The sequence below is a fragment of the Triturus cristatus genome, chromosome 5_1, assembly GCF_964204655.1.
Source record: "Triturus cristatus chromosome 5_1, aTriCri1.1, whole genome shotgun sequence".
In the NCBI taxonomy this organism is placed as follows: Eukaryota; Metazoa; Chordata; class Amphibia; order Caudata; family Salamandridae; genus Triturus; species Triturus cristatus.
This window is the reverse complement of record NC_140587.1, coordinates 157,759,081-157,779,827: the sequence shown is the minus strand read 5'-3', so window position 1 is coordinate 157,779,827 and position 20,747 is coordinate 157,759,081. Positions and strand designations below refer to the sequence as shown.

The window sequence follows — 20,747 nt, the reverse complement described above, 5'->3', positions numbered from 1 at the left end:
AAAATGAGTCCCTAATACTAACAAGGAGAAAGCCTAGGTACCGTTGTGGGCCAGTATTGGAATTTTTATACCACAACCCTTTAAAAGTTTTGGCCTACCAAATCAAATCAGTTGACAACTGGAAGTGGAATTTCTTGACTGTCATTAGTAGATTTGAGATGATAATCTAAGAAGTTCAGCTGCCACTGGCAACTACGAGAAATCAGGATAACTTGACTTTTACTAAGTTTTAATGCAACTCGATTATCTTGGAGACTTTAATTTGGGCTTGAATTGTTTTCTCTAAGGCTATGTAGTGTGTTCCCCCGGGTAAATACCTGCCCCAATGGCTGGGCGAGGGGCACTCTGGACAGCTTCAGAGCTGTCCATGGTTATGAAACCCCATAGGATAATATTGCCTAATTGTTCTGAATGAAAGGTGTCTAAAAATGGTCCATTATTTGTGGACAAGTACCTTACCCGGTGTACAAACCTCAGAAGATGAGCCCAACAGAAAATTGTTATGTTTTGCAATTTATGGAGTTCATTAAACTCCATAAATTCGAAGAAGTCATCGTAGCTGGATATTTATCTTTATTGTGACTGTATTTATTGCATTAAATGGTGTCCGACTCATCCCGTTCACCACCTTCCTTGAGGTTGGCCTTGAATACTTGATTGAGCTGCTCAACAGAGTCCAAAAGGCTTTGAAGGAAGAACTTTCTGTTGCAGCCCCATCCTCTTGGTTAGTCAGGAACACATACAGACTCACGTGGTCCCTTCAACCTCAGGGACATGGGGAAAAGTCTGATAGTCAATCCCCGCTGCATGGAAAGGCACTTTAGGACTCGTAAAATGGTTGAAGATGTAATGTAGCAGAAGATGGAAACCTTTTTGCAGTGAAGAATATTAACTTTCAGCATGTTTTTCTTCCTTTTTCTTACATTCATGTTGTGGTTTGTGTTTTTAATTGTGTCCACAATTTTTTGTCTTAGAGTCAGCAGGTCCCATGAAGAGAGTTCTTTGTCGGAAAACGCTGGACCCTCCGGATTACAGAAGCTTCCATCTTTCATCTCGCTCAAGTCATCGCCTACCTCGCCGGTTGTGGAAGAACCCACCCCTCAGAAAGAAAAGCCCAGTGATGATAGTGGTAGGTTTGTCCTTCTGGTCCCTTTCTTCCTCATCACCATGCTCCTGCCATGTTGTTACTCCCGCCTTTCTTAGATCAGGAGCAGGTTACCATTCCTGTATTGGTCCCTATGATATGCTGGTCAAGCATTGCAGACTTTACTGCATTTGAAGAAGATACAGATAGTTCACAATTATGGACCAGTTATCCGATAGGTGACCTTCTTTTTCTTTGGCTGCCTCTTTTTTGTGTCAGCGAATTCTCATGTGTTAGGTATTCCTTCAAACATAATACCGAATTCCATTCACTGCACACTGCACGGCCCAACACAGTATAGCCCTTTGATGCACACAACAGCCTTCAAAACTTCACATAAGAAGCTTCTACAAATGAAAGATGATAAGAAATACTTATATCTGATCTTAAAGAGATTGTAGAATAGTCACTGTTTGTCAGCAATTCACTATATGTATATTTGACATGTTAAACACTACACATGCAATTTTGACCACACTGTGATTTGCTACTGTTAGCATCCCTGGATTGACATTGGAACTTGACAGTCACTGGAGTTGCTTCTATGTTGCTAACCATACATATGTGATAAAGTGCCCATTGCCGTACATTTTAAGGATCCTGTAAGTCACAGGAAGTTCTGTGTCTAGAGGAACAAGGCCAAATGTCGATTTCCTAAATAAGTTCATGGAACTCTGAGGGGCTTGCCGTATGATGTATTGTGGGTGGTACCTTATTTCTCATAATACATGGTCACAACATCACACTTCTCCCAAATGGTTTAAATCCTCAGTGTTTTGCTCTTTTATATGAAAGCGAGAGTGTGTTTGCAGACATGAGGAATAAAAGTGGAATCTGTAGTGCAAAATTAAACACACCACAAGCAGTTACTAATTTGTTGCACAAAATATAAGAATCTGTTTAGTTTCTCAGATAATAAATGTTGTAGCTCAGATTGTGTAGAAACATGCAGAGATATTTTATCTTTCTGGTAAATACTTATATTGTGGGAAAAAATAAGTATGTTGTCATGAATAGCTCCTTTCTGCTGATCACTGTTCATTAAGGAAAACAGATCATAAGAATGAAAAGCCAGTTCCTATTTTCAGTGTTTAATCTGCTGCTGTAATTATGCTCTGTGACCTGCCTTTCCTCTTAGCTGATGGCAGCAGAAAAAATGATGTCACAAGTAAAATGTTTTTTGTCTTATTTTTGTAAGAAGTGTAGATTTTCTGCTGAGATAAATCTTATGACAGTTGTTGCGCTTCACGTTCAGCATGCCCAGTGTTACTTGTGATAGAATGCTATGTGTTGGTGCATACAATCTGCAGCAGTAGAAGTGGAGAACAGCAGGTAGATGTGTCCTCTGGGACCCACAGGTAAATCAGTGAGCTTGGGTTGAGTGTCATAAAGAAGGACACCTAGGTGTATCCTCATCACAGGGTGCCAGGACATTTTCCTCGACAGCAAACTCTCCATGAAAGGACAGGTCAACACCATCTCCTCAGCCTGCTTCCACACGCTCTGCATGCTCCACAGAAATTTCAAGTGGCTACCCACCAGCATCAGGAAAACAGTGACGCAGACCCTCATCGCCAGCTATCTAGACTACGGCAATGCACTCTGTGCAGGCACCACCGGTGAACTTGTGAGAAGGCTCCAGACTATCCAGAACGCAGCAGCCAATCTGATCCCCAACCTGCCCGAAAGAACTCGCATCTCCCAGCACCTGAGATACCTCCACTGGCTCCTCATCCAGAAGAGATGCCACTTTAAGCTCCTGACCCACTCCTACGCAGCTCTCCACGACCAAGGACCAGCATACATGAACCACCGCCTGAACTTCCAGAAACCTCCGATACCCTCCCCTCACACACACGGCGCATTCGCCACTGCTACACCAGTGGATGATCCTTCTCCCACCTCACCACCAAATCCTGGAATGCCCTTCCCCTCCACCATGCGAACAGCACCCTCTTTGACAGACTTCACCTGGCTTTCAACTGAGATCCACAGCCCAATGCCTGGATACCCTCACAGGTGATATGCTGCGCTTTATAAGTACAGTTTGATTGATCGATTGATAAAAGCAATGATTGGCAAGAGTGTCATAGAATAGGTGTAAAACCGAATAGCTGTGCAGCTTCACTTGCTCGATTCAGCCTGACTTCCCCTGGTTCAGCCTCCTCTTTCCTTGGATTGTCACTATATGCCAGAGATGGTCACTAGATGCCACGGATAGCCTGCAAATTCCTGGGATTTCTACCACTGTTGATCCCCATATACCTGTAATATATATATATAGAATTTGCAAAGAATGGCCACCATTGCGCAGTCATATTGATGTTCAACATCATATTTTCATTTGTAGTAAATAAAATGAACAAATCCTAAAACATCGACATTTTCATTGCCATCTAATAATGTAGTACTAACCAAGATGAACAGATATTCACAAGATCAGGTATCAAATTGTCATTTACTAACAGTTTTCACCAGATAAATCATTATATTATAGAATAGGAAACCGAACCAACTCCTCATTCTTCGGTTTAACAATCTAAAACATCAACACCAATCATCCTTCGACTGAGCGTAATAAATGACGTAAAGATTATGATGAAGTGTTCTGGTCTCATACTTTACAACAGGCCATAATCTCTTGTTTCTTATATCCAACAGGGTAGGGTACATAAATACAACTTGTAAGCATGACATAAGATTCAGGTTCTGCCCATATATGGCTGTTTGTCCCAAGCTCCTGTGTCCTCTGCGATAGGCATATTATGGGAATTGGCCATTCTTGAAAATTGTCTTCACAGTTTTTCTTTACCATTTTCATTATGACTGTCAGTCTCAGGATCCTATTTAGCCATCTATGGGAGTTGATCATCTGCTCAGGTTCAGCCTACTGTGTCATAGATGGCCTCCAGATGCCACTGGAGGGCTACCAGATGCAAAGGACGACCACATGACTATATACCAACAATTCTAAGTACAAGCCAGGGCTTGTCACCATAATGCCAGGATGTCCAACATGACGCCATAGATAGCAGCATTCCAGAGATGTGCACCATCATGCCAGGGATATTGTATGAGATTGCCGCAATCAGGACGATTTTGGATTCCATATAAAATGGAGGCCGACTATATTTTCATTTATACCCACCCACATTCCTTAGATGTCCATGAGAATGTCTGCGGTGGCCACAATGTGCCATGATGCTGAATACAAATACCAGACGCCCGCAATCCTGCTAGACAGAGAGGCACATTCACCTCTGCGAACGCTTGACTCCACTGAGTCATGGGTTGATGGTGTCTGTGCCTTCTCTTTTTATTTATTTTTATTTAATGCGTTTTTATATAGCGCGGACTTTACCCGAAGGTGTCAGAGCGCTTCACAATAGCAGCAGTAATGATACATAAGGAGCAAAAATACAAGTGAGCATGTTACAAAATCAAACGGTACGTTACATGAGGCAATAGTGACAATTGTGCAAGTATCAAGGGCAAACAAAATACAAGACTCCCAGTAACTGCCCGCTGCTGTTTGTCAGTCTCAGCCACTTCTAGTGAGTTGCGGCCTTCACTAGAGAGGCCTGCCTCACTGGATGGCACAAATAGAGCAGATATTCATTCACCTCCGGGTACATAAACCTGAGGCCATATTATCAAAATTACCCCGAAGGCTTTATGGGAGTTTGCCAGCTTTTTTGTGCCCCAGGCTCTTTGGTATTAAAGAAGGACAGTAGATGTTTGAACGGCCCCATCTCTAATATAGATTGTGCCAGCGCACATGTAACCCAGGTACATTCTGAAGTAGGTGATCCCTCATTTCCGTGGGGGCCTGGCCCCATGAAAAGAAGGAAACACCAGCACCTTATTGAGATGAGAGTTAAGAGGCAAAGCAGTTGACGTGATACACTGACTGGGTGCCATAAAAGGGCGGTGCTCAATGAGGGCACCCTTTGGAAGAACCCACTTCAGGAGAGTGTAGTCACTCACTGCACTCACCTGCAGAGAGATCTCTGCACCCCTTTGAAATGCTGTCTGTTTGCTGCTTGCACTGTGAAAGGCAGACCGGCGACTTCAAAGAGCCAATCCTCCTTTCATTAATGCGCTTGATAATGCACACTGACACAGTCCGCACCCAGTTAGAGGTGTGCTGCAGCACAGGGCAGTGCACCCTATCTGTGCTATGAGCCTCCTGCCCATGTCTTGCATTCACACTGTGTATGTGGAGGAGGTGCCACAGTGCCAGCCCTCTGTCCATTCCTGTGCAGTTATCGATGCAATATAATATTTACTAACTACAAAAGAGGTATTCTTGTGTAGTTTTTCAGATATGCATATATATATTTTAAGGTCTACGGTTTCATAAAATGTCAGTGCACTAGATTATTTTTTCTGATATATACTTCTAACCACAAATTCCTAATCCTTTTAGAACATTCCGCAGGCGCCATACTGCATCTGGAAATGTTCACATCAGTAGGTGGCACCGTGCAGCTCTGCATTGGCTTCGTTCCACCCTAGGAATGACGGAGCATCATTCCTGCGCATCAAAGTGACTTCCTTTCTTTCCGTGATTTCAAACACGGATCTGGAGCTCTTCTCCCTTTTTCGGCAGTTGACAAATTCTGTTTAATTCTCTTTCTCAATGGGCAAGGTAACATTGACTGTTGAAAACAGATGTTGATGGAGAACCCATATGAGGTGTTTCCACATCAGAGTTGACGCTTCTGAGGCTACTCCAGAAGGTTAGCCTTCAAACAGTGCCAGGCCTCAGCACCACCACAACAGTCACCCCAGTCCATTTGTGGCTGAGGATCAAGTAAACATCATGCAGGTCACCAGAGACACCATTCTTCTCAGTCTCCCACCCCTGCGTAATCAATCTCCAGCTGCTTTAGTTTGCCCTAAGTGCCACCAAACGGAGGCAGGATCAGGCATTTCCTCCCATGGTAGCAATCTGTCACATCCAACAGATGGGTCCTCCAAATCGTCCAGCGTGGTTTTCCCATCCTGTTTCTTTTGGACCCACCACTGCTTTCTCCTTTATCAGAGCATCACCTATCCATCTTGCTGCAAGAGGCGCAGGCTCTACTGGCCATGGGGGCCATTGAGAGGGTGCCGGCCTTAGAAGTAGGGATGGGTTCTTACTCCCACTATTTCCTCAAGCTGAAAAAAGGATGGAGGCGCTTGTCCTCTTTTAGATCTATACCCTCTGAATGCCTTCGCATGGAAGGACAAAATCAAAATGCTCATATCGACCCAAGCCCAAGGTGTTTGCTCTAGATCTAGATACCTTGGGCTTCCAGAAAGCACACTTTCATGTGCCCATCCTGCAGACGTTATCTGTGGTTCATGGTTGGCTAAAGAGATGGTGGTGGTGCTGTGGCGTAACACAGATTGATGCAGCCCACCTGCAGAATGTGAAGAGAGGCTCCTGGGTCTCCCATATCTCCCAGAAAGTAATTGGACTAGGGCCCCCTGCACCGCTGCGGAGGTTGCTGCCCATGTTTGGAGATTGGTGATACTAGTTTTCCCCTACCTCGATGACCGACTGTTGACAACAGGCTCCCCTCCAGACGACTACAAGCCTGCTGGCATTGTTGGGATTCTCGATTAACAAGCTGAAGTCACACCTGACTCCTTTGCAGATTATAGTAGCTGTTCTGGACATGGTACAATGCAGGACCCCTCCTCCACTGCAACGAGTCCACGACATTTGAGTTGTGATGCCTGGGTCCTAGATCTCAATGAGAGCATCTCTGAGGCTTCTTGTTCTGCTGGCCACATGCATCCTGCTTGTCCACTTCTCCAGGTGGAATATGCGGGCTGTGCAGTGGGATCTAAATTCTCAGTGGACCCAGCACCAAGGAAACCTGTCAAATGTCATTCAGGTTTCAGAGGAGACTGCACAAGGCCTGCAGTCATGGCTGCTGGACTGCAGCCTGACCACCGGCAGACCCTTCTCCCTTCCCCACCCACAGCTTACGATGGTGATGGATGCATCCCTTCTGGGCTGGGTAGGTCACCTGGGAGATGTGTTCATAGGATTCTGGTCTCTGGCGGAAACCCAGCTTGCTGCAGGCTATCCTCCTGGCTTTTGAAGGCCTTCTTGCTATTCATCAAGCGAATTCTGGTGCAGTTTCCTACGGACAAAACCACTGCCATGTGGTACTGCAACAAGCAGGGCGAAGTGGGGTTCTGGGTCCTGTTCCAAGAGGTGTTATGACTCTGTAGTTGGCTGAAGTGCTAGGGCATCTCCCTGATTATGATCTACTTGACTGAATCTTTAAAAGCCAGAGGGGGTGAGCTCAACTATTACCCATGTGACTTGGAAATTATTTTAAATATTGATTGCAAAGTTTTATTTGTTGTTGTTTTGCCTTTAATTACTATTTTTCCTGGAATGGACATCTATCGCTTAATATCGTCTTACATTATATTTTTCTTTTTTTCCATTAATATTAATAAGACCCTTGCCTTCTACAAGACTACGAGCAAACATATTTAGAGTATTGTCTTGTGCTTAGGCCGAGAGAAAGATCCACCAAATGTTTTCCGTAAAAGGCAAGGCATGCATTCTGTACCATATGCCACACCTCGCCTCCCCTCTGACATGAAACTGGAGCCTGTGACGTCCCCAGCAAATGATGGCTCATTTCAGCCAGAATACCAGGTGCTTCCCAAAATCCTTCTAGTCTACCGTTTTAAAAAGCCATCACTTGCCTCAAACTTTCCTGCCAACATCTGGCCTATCTACCATGTCCTTTTACTCTCAAGACTCCTTGCAGTTTATATCCACCACTGTCTTTCTTTGTTCTAGTTCTTTGTCACTTCATCTCCAGTATGCATTTTGCACATTTCGCTTATCCAGACTCACCTCCTCTTCAGCATAGAACCTCTTTTCTTGTCACTGCTTCAAGCGCCTCTACTAATGCCCAGTGACCCACCAGCTGCTTTTGGCACTGAGGATCACACTATTCTGCTGGCGGCACTACTCCCTTTGACAGTACCTGGCTTTGTTTTCTCATTATTACCTCTCTGGTCCGTCTGATACTCAGTCAGTAGGCTAGGCATATCTTCCCTCATTTCAATGAGATTCCTGGAGTTCCCACGTTGAGCCCTTTCCTTTCCTTTTCTGCATCTGCACAGCCCTTGGCTGCTACCCTCACCTGCGTTGGGTTATCTTCTGGTTTGTATGTGGATGATTCCCTAGTAGTTATCCACTTTGCACTTCCTTTTGCTTACTTTGGGATCCTTAAGTACCCTACTGCTTCTCCATCTGCCTACAGACCCCCTCCTACTATGCTCTTCTATCTCTCGCTCTTCCTTTTACCCTTCCTGTCTGCAGTCCTCCTTCACTCGAGTTCTCTTGGCTTCCTGCATCTGCCAACGCTCTCTGCCTCCCCTTCCACATCTTGGCACTCTGGTCTTCTGCTGCCAGTGATTTGCCCATTCTTCAGCCAGTGAGTGCTTTCTCCATGCCTACCTCCATGGCTACCCATGCAGTGTAGTGCTGGTCAGGCTTCCACTCTGTGCCATTGTTTCATCCAGATGGCAACCTCATGCTACATTCAGGGATGTGGTTAGAGATCCGGAAGCCCAAGCAAGAATGGATCCAGGCAGAGGCAGAGTGTGGGATTAACCTGACGGAAGTGACGCGACATGCCAGTCGAGACATAGCATACGCCTTTCATGACACCCCGCATTGTGTGAGGAAGTGACAGTATGAGCTGAAGGTGATCAGCCAGAAAGCAGATGTCAGACATCATCAAGAGGCAGTCATCGGTGTGGATCTGGGAATTGTGAACTCCTCGCTGATGGCCTGGAAAGCCTAATTACTTCTTCCCCTACCTGCTGATCTGACTGTTTGTCGTTTAATGCTTCAAGTTAGGTCATCCTTCTCCTGACCAAGAAGGAGCCTGACTGCCAAAGGAGGCATGGAGCTTGAGCCAAACGATCATGTAAATAGAGGCACATGGAACTCTTTTTATCTTAATTATTATTTATTTTTTTGCAACTTTAAAACAGATATTCTATGCTAGAGGTGTTCTTTTGGTATGCTGCTCCTAATAAGACAATGCAGGGCACAGAGTTCCTGAAGCGCGGGTCCTTATGCCACAACACCAAGCAGTGCTCCACTGGTGAGGCAACCCTCATGATACCATGCAGCTGGTACTCCCAGGGCTAGATGGGCAACCAGAGGAGGTGGCGGGTTTACCGAGCTCACGCAGAGCTTCTGGATTCGGTTCTCCCAGTGCTAGATGGACAAATAGAGGAGGTGGCGGGTTCACTGAGCTAACGTGGAACTTCTCGATTCAGTACTCCCAGTACTAGATGGACAACCAGAGGAGGTGGCGGGTTCACTGAGCTAATGCAGAGCTTCTGGATTCAGTACTCCCAGTACCAGATGGACAACCAGAGGAGGTGGTGGGTTCACCGAGCTGATGCAGAGCTTCTGGATTCAGTACTCCCAGTACTAGATGGACAACCAGAGGCGATGGCGGGTTCACCGAGCTGATGCAGAGCTTCTGGATTCGGTACTCTCAGTGCTAGACGGACAACAAGCGAAGGTGGCGGCTTCACCAATCTTAAGCATAGTTTACGGACTCTCCTCCACTGTGGCGTGCAGGCATTTTTAATCTAATAAACCCTTTCTGTTGTATTCATTTATCTATTTGTTAAGGAATTTTATAAAGCGATGAACATGTCACCTTTCATTCTCCATCTGAACAATGCATGCTCTGTCTTGTAGTGTGCTTTGTGTGCACCTAGATGTACTTTAGCTTACAGTACTTCACAACATAAATAAAATAGAAATTGAATCTACAAAGTGAGCCAGCGATGACGATTATTTTACTCACCTAAATTGCATTTTGTGTAGGGACAGCATTGAAAAGACAAAATGCATAGATGTAAATCTTTACATTTTCTTCCAGGGGCTGACATTTCTAAGGAAATCCAAAGATATGACTAGTCTGTAACGTGAATGCTAAAAGCTTACAATCCCCACAGCTGTCTTTTTTTTCTACAATGCAAGGACTTCAGTCAGTGCTGCACAAGTAACCTGGCCATTGGCGCATCCCAATGTAGAGCCTGTGGAGAAACCACCATAGCATCTTGATGTAAGCCAACAGTCTCCTACAGGCCGTGCTGCTGTTGATGCATGCACTACAGTACAGTCGGACAAAGCATTGACTATTAGCCTGTGGTGTTTACTTTGTACCCTCGACTTACCTCTGGAAAGAGATCGCAGGCTCCCGTCGTAGGACTGCGTCGGGGAAGCCTTGCTGCTGTTTCGTTGCATATGGCATGCCGGATGAGTAGTTGAGATGCCTGAGCTTGGCAGACCTGCAGAAAGTGCTTGATTCTTAGTATTCACTGGACTACTCAGAAAGGTCAGCCTGGTTAGCTGGCAAAGCACTCAGAGAAGGGATTGTGACTGCGCAGTGCAGAAGCCAAACACTGAAATGAGCCTCTGACAAGGAGATAGAGGCATTTTGTTTTCTTTCTTGGCCTTCATACCAAGAGAAGACAGCTGCATGTATGAGCCTGGCTGCTGCCAAGTTCCTTTTGTTGAGTAGCACATGCTCAAAATGACTTTTCATGGCCACATGTCCCGTGTGTGTGAATGTGTTACGTATCCTGTGCACTGTTTCTTTGCATTTGCCTAAGGTAGTGTTTGTATGGCTTATGGATGGTGATCACTTCCCTTGTATTGTCAGGAACCTGCCAAAATAAGGGAGGCCTTAACCACCAAGCTCAACAAAGCCACCAGTCTCCCCACCTCCTTCATCTAATCTTCATGCCTCTCTATTTTCCTTTCCTCCCCCTTATAAAACATTTTCCTACTCTTCTGGCACTGTGGACCAAGCACCCATTTTTTTTACCTAAGTTTTTCCTTAAAATCTTCCTCCAACTCTTGCTGATGTTGTTGTTCTCTAGTTATTAGCACTCATTCACTTCCCACTCATACCAGTGAAAAATCATTCACTCTAATCCTAGTCTCCAGATTGTGGCATAAACCTCTCACCCTCTATCACAGCCTCAGCCTTTAGATGGACATCCTCACTTCCGCTTTCTTATCCTCACGCTTACAATCACTAAATGCAAAATTTGATAGAGACTTCTAGCCACAGATTCCTTACCTGAGAATTATCCCCAAGCGGGAGACTGGATCTGGAAATGTTTTGGTACCAGTACCCCTGTGCGCCGGTAGGTGGCGTTGTTTGGCTCCATATGGCGTTGTCTACATCACCACCCCAGCACGCTGACGTCAGTTCTTTCTGCACTCAGCGCAGATCCAGAGTAGAGTCACCCCCAATCACTTTCTGACTTACCTTTTTTCAACCCTTTTGTTGAAGTTCTTTATGACTTTGTCTCCTGGTGTGGCTGGAATGTCTACAAGGAAGGCTGCTTTCAAGTCCTATGGCAAATGTTGGTGACGGATCCACACTTCATCTGCCTTCAGTGACTTAAGCGCGACCATGATGCCAAAACCTCCTTTGATTCTCCCCACCATGCACTCCAAGGCCTTGAGGGAGCGGTCCCTCAAGCTCCTAGCTGCACGATGTGTTGGTCCGCTCTGATTAAGGAGTGGCTGCTTTTAACTGAACAGAATATGGAACTGAGGTAGGTGCCAAGTGACATTCTGGTAGGACTCAATGGGGTACTAGCATTTATTCTAAGTAGTATAGAGACATGCGGTGTGTCAACTACTAGATTTCAAATTGAAGATAACAACCTCACTTCATGCTTAGTCCTAGGTTTGCTAGCCACATTACTGAGTAAGAGAAAAATACTTTTAATGCGCTTTGGTGGTGTTCTCAAATTTACACCATTACGTCATCTGATTTTCCCCTCAGTTGGACTAGTGTGCCTCTCTCTTCTCTCTTCTCAGAGTGCTGCTCTGGGGTTTCAGAGACCGTGGACATTCTGTAGATGGCAGAATTCTCCTAAGTGGGATTACCTGAACAAGAGTCCTTCTAACCTTGCCTTCACCGACCACGTCCGTGGTGCCGGTGCAGCAGCCTTTGTACAAGCTGCACCTCTGCAGTCTTACACCACATGTGCGTCTGGTAAAAAGCCCAGAGACTAAACACCAGCCCTGCCAAGTACCACGCATCAGGCGTTAGACAAACGCATTTCAGTGTGGTGGTCCGCATCACCGCTCTGAAATGCTCTGTCAAGCATTATAGCGCCTCCTCAGCTGTCAAGCAGGAAGCGCCGCTATTATAAAGCACCATACAAGCTGCAGTAGCAGTGCACACTGACGCTGCTCCTGGCAGGCTTGGGGGCTTTCTGGCTCAGCTGCATAGAGAGTGGTGCTACAATGTAACAATAAGTTACTAAGAGCACCCAACACAGTGCGGCGAAATCACTGACAGCAGGAGGATGGATCCGAGTCAGTGTACCCAAGTACTAGATGGCACAGTCGTTGCTTGGGCCATTAGGGCCCGCCAATTGCTGCCGTCTTCGGAGATTCCGGTCAGTGAGTCATTGCTATCACCTCATGTTACTGGTCATGGCCAGTGGGAGAGAGGTTGGTGTGCGCCGAGTTTAGGTTTTGAACCCCTGCGTGCAGCTGCTCTTGCGCTGCGTTTTTAGTGTCTCTCTTCTTGGTGGAACCTTGGGGCAGCGGGTCCCTAAAGCAGCCTGTGGTCTTTTTATTTCTTGGTAAAGGAGCCCCCTCTTCGGACCTCCTTGTTTCTTCAGAGCGGCAGGTCTTCCCTCCTCACAGGCCAGGAGGTAAAGAAAGTAGAAGCAGCACATGAAGGCGGATCCTTCACTTTCTCAACACAGAAACCCTCAGTCTGCCAGGCCAGGGCAGCTAGCACAGCAAACCCTCTCGACATGAAAACTGTCAAAACCCCTGGGCCTCATGCACGGTCCTGTTGTGAAGTAGCACATTTTTGTCCCGTTTATGCACTGTTGTCACAAGGCTGTCAGTCAGTTGTGTTTGTCGACCAACAGTACTAACCATGTCAGAATTTGTAGGCTTTTAGTACAACACGTGAAACGACAGGTCCCACAATGCGTAGTGTTGGTTGCTGAAAAAAGAGCGACTGATATTTTTATTGCATAGGGAATTAGTCGAGGAAGGTGGCGAGATCGCCACCTTCCCCAGCGACTGGAATCACGCGGAAGGAAGTCAACCCCCTCCTGAAGAAACCCTCCACGGACACTACGGACCTCAAGAACTTCAGGCCCATCTCCCTGCTTCCCTTTGTATCCAAGTTCATCGAAAAGTCCGTCAACATCGAGCTAACAAACATCGAAGCTAACGTCCTGGACATCTCCCAATGCGGATTCCGAAGCAGCCACAGCACTGAGACTGCCCTACTCGCTGCCACAGACGACATCCGCATTCTCCTCGACTAGGGGAAAACGGCAGCCCTCATCCTCCTGGCCCTCTCGGCTGCATTCAACACCGTCTCCCACTGCACCCTAGCCACCAGACTCCACGATGACGGCATCCACGTCAAGGTCCTCGACTGGATTGGCTCCTTCCTCACTGGCAGAACTCAGCAAGTCAGACTCCCTCCCTACCTCTCGGAACCGACAGAGGCCAACTATGGAGTGCCCAAGGGCTCCTCCCTCAGCCCCACCTTCTTTAACGTCTACATGGCCCCCCTCGCAATCCTCGTCAGGAACCACGGGCTCAACATCGTCTCCTATGCTGACAACACCCAGCTGATCCTCTCCCTCACCAATGAACTCAACATCACCAGACTCAACTTCCAAGAAGGCATGACAGCCATCACCACCTGGGTGAAGAACAGCTGCCTGAAACTCAACTCAGAAAAGACAGAAGTCCTCATCTTTGGCACCACCCCCTCAGCATATAATGACTCCTAGTGGCCCGCCGCCCTCGGAAAACCCCCAACCCAGATGGACCACGCACGAAACCTCTGCATCATACGAGACACATCGCTCACAATGAACCGCTAGATCAACGTCGTCTCCTCCACCTGCTTCAACACCCTCCGCATGCTTAGAAAGACTTTCAGATGGATCCCAACTGAAACCAGAAAAACTGTCACCACGTACTCCTCAGCAACAGACTGGACTACGGCAACACTATGCCGGATTCAACAAGAAACTCCTCTGCAAACTCCAGACTGTCCAGAACACTGCAGCCAGACTTATCCTCGTCATCCCCCCTCGCAACCACATCACCCAACACCTCGACGATCTCCACTGGCTTCCAGTTGAAAGAAGCATACCCTTCAAACTCTTCACCCACGCATGCAAGGCCCTTCACAACACCGGACCCTCATACCTGAACAGCCGCCTCTCCTTCCACGCACCCAAAGTACACCTCCGATCAGCCCAGCTCTCTCTGACCATTGTCCCACATATCAGCAAGACTAGAACGGGAGGAATGTCCTTCTCCTACTTCGTAGCCAAAGCCTGGAACACCCTCCCCTTCCAAACCCGGCAAGGACCTCAAGACCTGGCTTTTCGAATGATCCCAGCACACAACAGAGCCACCCTCATTCCACCTCAGTGCCTTGAGACCCTCACGGGGGAATATTTGCACTTTACCAACCCCTGATTGATTGATTGATTATTTATTAGAGCATCTTGTTAAATAGTGTATGCTGTGTCTGGTTTATCACGGCGTCCAATTAAATGGCACAGATTACTTTGTTTATTAGGGCGACTTCCATATCAATCACAGTACCTTCTCAGAGACCAACTAACAAATGCGCTCCATCTTGGCTTCCTTCTGAGTTGCCTGCGCCCACGCAGTCTGTCTGTGCTCTGCTCCGTTTTTCAGCTGCTTTAGTAGCACACTGACTAACTTCAGTGGTTTTGGGGGGGGGGGGGGGGCTTGCGACTACTAGCCACTGACTAGATTGACTCTGCGTCTAACCTGGTTATAGCGCCGCGGGCGGCGAGCCAGACAGATTACAGCAATATCTTCAGCACTGGGCGAGCTTAAAATAAATTACAGCTGTCTGCCTCGCTGTGACATAAATGAGTGCCTCCCACTCCTAGCTTTTCAATGCAGCCATGCTTACTGCTCATGTGGCCAACTGCAGTCGAGTGGGTCTGCGAGTCACCCAGCCTATTATAATTTCATTATTTAGGTCTTCCAGACCCCTTTATCTATTTTCCGCAATTTTGGCTAGAGTCTGATGAATGGAAGTCGTTTATATTTCTTAAACTTTGCAGCCGTTAACTTAGAGTTTCTGGTTGCTCAAATTGGTGTAATTTCTGATATTTATATGTTTCCCTCTTCGTCATAGCTTGATTTTGCTTGCAATAAAGTGTCACTCATAGTCGTTGAAATGTCACTCATAATGACTCTGCAGTTACGAAAATGTCACACATAGCTCTCTGAAACCTTGGCAGCTATAGAACACCCGCTCTAACCAGGGAAAGTGTGATTGTAAGTGTACATATCTGGGCTTGGCCATGCTTCTCCTGTGCTGCCCTCCTTCCCCCTCCACCCCACACACACTAGTGAATTATTATCCCTGTAGCGACAGAAGGGCGGAGTCTCCCAAGTGTTTGAATTTATGGAATGTATAGTGTTTGTTTCCCACACGACTGCCTGATCCGGGCTTCCCAGCACTGAAAAGCAGACTGACTTGAAATCTGAAGGCACGCAGATGGATTAGAACAGCCATGTTTTAGGCTTTTTAGGTCTCGCCTGAGCCAGCGCGCATGCGCTGCTCTGCAAGGCTTCTAGTAAGGTCTTCCAACTCTGACCACATGCTCGTGCATGTGTTTTTGTTTTTTTATCACACGCTATTGGCCTTTGCGTGCGTCTTTCTAAGAAAGACAGCACGCAATTGGCCAAAGGCGGGTGCATGTCCCGCCTTCTCTCTCCCCTGGCCTAGGGAGCTCGGGAGCGAGCAGCAGCGCTATCTGTTTCCAATGATCACACCTGCGTCTCACAGTCGCGTTAATTGGAAACAGATGGCGGTCGCGCTGGCCCTGGTGCACTTTTGCTCCAAACGCGGCGCTACCGCCAACCTGGCTTGTCTTCAGTACATGTGCTGTGAGGCCTTACACATGACAGGAAAGTGCTACACAAACGCTTACACCAAAACATGATATAACATATCCGCAAACTGGCATGCTGTAGATTACAAGGCAGTAAATATGTAAAAATAAGAAGACCATCTTCCCAATGTGTCACAATGCTACGTCATCAGCCGTATAACTCCTAGCACGTAACAAAAACAACTCAAGCTCCTTATTTTCGACTGAACGTAATCTTTTTTGGAACAAATACTTTCCCCCTTGGTGAAAGGAAGAAACAGTTCAAGTGAGTTTGCCACGTGTTTAAAGGGCTAGCATAAAAGCGATAGCATCAGCGCGTGGCTTTTGTTTCCAAGTTTCAGGCACGACTTTACAAGCAAGAGATCGCCTGTGCCGCCTCCCCTGAGCACCCTGCCAATAAACAGTGTCAGTTTTAAAGGAACTGAGAAAAAAACATACCTTTTACAGGGAAACAGCCTGTTTTTATATACTTTACTTTCAGATTACTTACGTACAAAAAGAACCTGTAATATTGCACACAAAATAGCCCTTAAAGGAGAGCTTGGTGGAAGAAAGGTAAGACCATATTAATGATTTTGGTCACACTTCCCTCTGCGTATGATGTTCAGAGGTTTTACAGTCAAATGGCACTCAACCCCCCTCCTCCCTACAACTCTGTCTCTAAGCAGTGACCCGTTCTGGCTGGCAAGTAAAACCCCAAAACACGTTCTGCACGCTTCAAGATAATTCCCAAAATTCCATGGAAAACTAGCAGCTGAGTTTGAGCTCTCGGGAGCTTAGGGACTAGAGGGCAGGCTGCACCCATGCCCTGACCTCTGACCCCACGTCCCCTCCTCCCGTGCAAACTAACACCAGAGCGTATTTTCTGCATATAGCGCTCACATTTCAATGACGCAGATAGAACACCCAAGCATGGCTTTCTTCTGTAGAGCGCTGCTCTCCTCTTTTAGACCCTCCCAGGCGCTACCTACAGGATTCAGGAGGGAGGGGGGACAGCTGGCACATGTGTACATCCACACATGTGGTATCTTCAGTGATAGAACCCACTATAAACAAGGGGTGTGCCTCAGGTGGGAGCAGGTGCCACTAACCGAACTTGCATGCACTTCAGGATGTCCGGGGTGTGAGTCAAGAGCAGGGTGTACACTTAACACACTTCTCATCTCTTCTTGCAGGAAGAGGGTGCATTACCGTGGGTAGCAGCCTCGAACTAACCTACTGAGCAGCCTGACTCTACCCGAAGAGCTCTTCTCAGAGATCAGCGTGTGGTTGGCTGGGTGATATTGCTGGGCTGGGTTGTAATCGATAACGCTGATATTACTACAAATATAATCTGCAGAAAGGGCAAATTCTTACAGTCTCCAACACTTTGCAAAACACTTATAAACTTCTTTACAAGTTTAAACCTGCAAAGGATTTGCAAACGAGGGACACTTGGCAGCTGTCTCATTCTGTTAAAGGGTCACTTTTATTATGATGCCGGGGTCTTATCCTGTTCAAGACCAACCCGAGGTTAGTTTATTCAGTTGCACCAACGACTGACCTAAGCCCTGGACATTACTGTACATAGTGGCTAGCCTGGGCTTATTAAACAAGCATTTCCAATGCAAATTGGTCTCGCATTTCTGAGATTTAGAGCTACTGGCGTTGTAAATGACACTGTCTTTTAACAATATATTTTGGTTTGTAGTGGGAGGAAATAAAAACAATCATTTGCAATGCAATAGGTCTCGCATTTAAGCAAATTTGAGCTATTGACCTTGCAAATGACAATAAATGTTATTCTTGTTTTCGTTTTCAAAACATAAATAAAAGGCATAAAGTATACAGAACAAGCATTGACATAGCCAATAGTTCTCGCCTTTGGGACCTTATAAGTATTTAATTATGCAGCACAATATCCTTGGTGCAACATCAACTGTTGCATGGCTAAACACTTATAATTTCCCAAAGGCGAGACCTATTGGCTATGACAATGCTTGTTCCTAAATGAGGCCTCATTTGGGATGGAAGGCAGATAATAAGGGAGGCCGTTCCAAAGTGTGGAGACCAAGAAGGATCGACCGCCGTGCCTCATTTTATGCATTTTGGATATAGAGAGAACCCAGATCACATGACTCCTGTCCTAAAGCAACACCAATGGTTTACCTTGGAGGTGAAAATGAACCTAAAAGTAGGTATGTGTAAAATTTGCATAATTTGCTCTTGCATGATTAAGCAAAATGCACATGCGTCATTTAGCATTATACTTTAGCACAAAATCAATTAATGCTTAAGTTTTTGATACAAAAATGTATTTCCCCAAAAAAAATTTGCACAAAAACACTTGGTGTGAACAACAGCAGCTCACGTTCTGGATGTTTACATTGTTCCTGCTCTATATTTTTACTGCGAATGGCGGTATAATTACGCAACTGGCCCAATAGAGTAACTTCTGGAATTTAGCATAAGAAGTGTAAGGCAAAGTCCCCAAAATTTTACGAATGATACCAACATAATTTACATTTTGCCTAGGCTTATTTAAACTATTAGGAGTACTCGCAAAGCTTTTCATTTCAACTCACTGACCTACCAAAAGTAGAAATCCTGCACACCAGGAGGCAGAAGCAATGGAAAAAAACCTTTTTACTCTTGGAAACACCAAAAAACAAATGTTAGGTGCTAAACGAGGCTTTCCCTTGTCTAGTTGATTCTTTCTTCGGATCACATCTGACCAACTCATTTCTTCTCCACGCTGATTCTATTAAAGTACCTTACCATCTACCCTTATCATATATATATATATATATATATATATATATATATATATATATATATATATATATATATATATATATATATATATATATATGTATATATATATATATATATATGTTCGAGACATATGAGCTGTAGATCACACACTTATGCATAGATCGCCATCTGGTGTTGGGCCCGAATGTTTACTCTTTGTTGTTGTCCTGGAAAGTCTTTGGAAGTCACGGGACAGGTGGTTCCTCCTTTGGACACTAGTGCGCATGGGCATCGACAGATTGTTTTTTTCCGCCATCGGGCTCGGATGTGTTAATCGCGCTCCAGTTCGGTGTAGTTACCGATCATCTTTTCGACGCGAAATCCTCACCCATACTTTGGTATTGTTTCAATCGTGTTCCCCTTCAACGCGCATCTCTACCACACCTTCAAATCTTCGATTCCGGTCGTCGACACAGGCCTTCGGGCCTATCTGCGCCATTGGGCCTTCGGCTCATGGAAAGGACTCCTTTTAAAAAGTGTTCTAAATGTGGATCCAAGTTTCCACACACAGATCTTCATGCGGTGTGTAACCTCTGCCTTTCACCCGAGCACGAGGCCAAAGATTGTCCAGCTTGCGCCTCCTTCTGCTCCAAGAAGACGATCCGGGACCGTCGAGCTCGAAGAACAATGGCTCGATCATCGACATCCATCCCCGACGACATCTTCCAGGAAGGCATTAATGTACCGGAGCAGGAGCAGATCCAACACAGCGCCGTCAGTTCCTCCGAAGCCGACGACTCCGACGACGAAGACATCACTCCGGGGCAGCGGGTCGTAAGTACTGACGTCGACCCCTCCCCACCCCCTTCCCAAAAAGGCTTTGGTCACACCTTCACCATCGGGCCTAGGCGCACAAGACTTCTCACAACCCGCTTTCGGGCTCGGCACAGAAGCCAGTACAAAAGCCTTCAGGCCACTCGGGATCGAGCCAGCCTGCTGTCAGTGCCAAAACTCCATCCCCGGCACCGAAAAAGAAACCGATGCCTTCCTCCGCGCCGAGGCCTACCTCCGCATCGACGCCTTCAGCGCCAAAATCCACTGGCACCGACGCCCAGGCTCCGAAAAAAATCCTCGGAACCGACCAAACACCCGGCACCAAAAACCTCAGGCTCTCAGCCTTCGGAGCACAGGCCTACGAATCTGAAAAAAACACCGGAACCGAAAAAACAGTCGGTACCTAAACCACTATCTGGATCGAAGAAAATCCCTGATTCCAGGCCTAAAGAACATAAAAGCCTCCAAGTATACAGCTGGCACCCAAAAAGTCGACGCCGAAAGAACACACGCCTGAGGAGGAACTTTTTCGACCGGATCCTACCCAAAAAAACACTTCAAAGAGACCCTAAAATAGGGCAACTCATACTTAGCCCTTCCAAAAAACGGAAAACGGACAATGCTATACGAGCTCCACTTCCCTTAAAAAAGAGAGACATTGCTACTTCTCACATTGAGGATTCCTTCTCCTCCTCCCCCTCCACACTGCTCTCCTATCCCATATTCATCTCCCCCACCATGTTCTCCACCTCCAGATGATAATGACACCTCTGACGACATTGGGGATGATCACCCTGTAGGGGAACCCAGTCCTCCTGGTCCCCCAAAGGATCCGTGGGAAGATTACGACACACCAAATGTCCCAGACACACCTCAGGACGACATCTACCCATCTAGGCCATCCCCTCCTGAGGACACAATAGGGTTCACTCAACTGATACACAGGGCAGCAGAATACCACGGGGTAAACCTACATACAGGCCCTATAGAGGAAGATTTCCTCATGGATGCTTTTGAACCATCC

The 20,747-nt window shown here is 46.4% G+C and overlaps 1 protein-coding gene across 1 annotated transcript in view; it reads left to right on the top strand.

The window, feature by feature from the left end:
- ZC3H3 (zinc finger CCCH-type containing 3) overlaps nt 1–20,747 on the top strand; it is a 1,788,705-nt gene that overhangs the window by 1,580,207 nt on the left and 187,751 nt on the right. Inside the window, exon 11 of the mRNA XM_085604688.1 lies at nt 975–1,129. Within this exon, the coding sequence (XP_085460814.1) occupies nt 975–1,129 (155 nt within the window). The remainder of the gene's footprint in view (nt 1–974; nt 1,130–20,747) is intronic.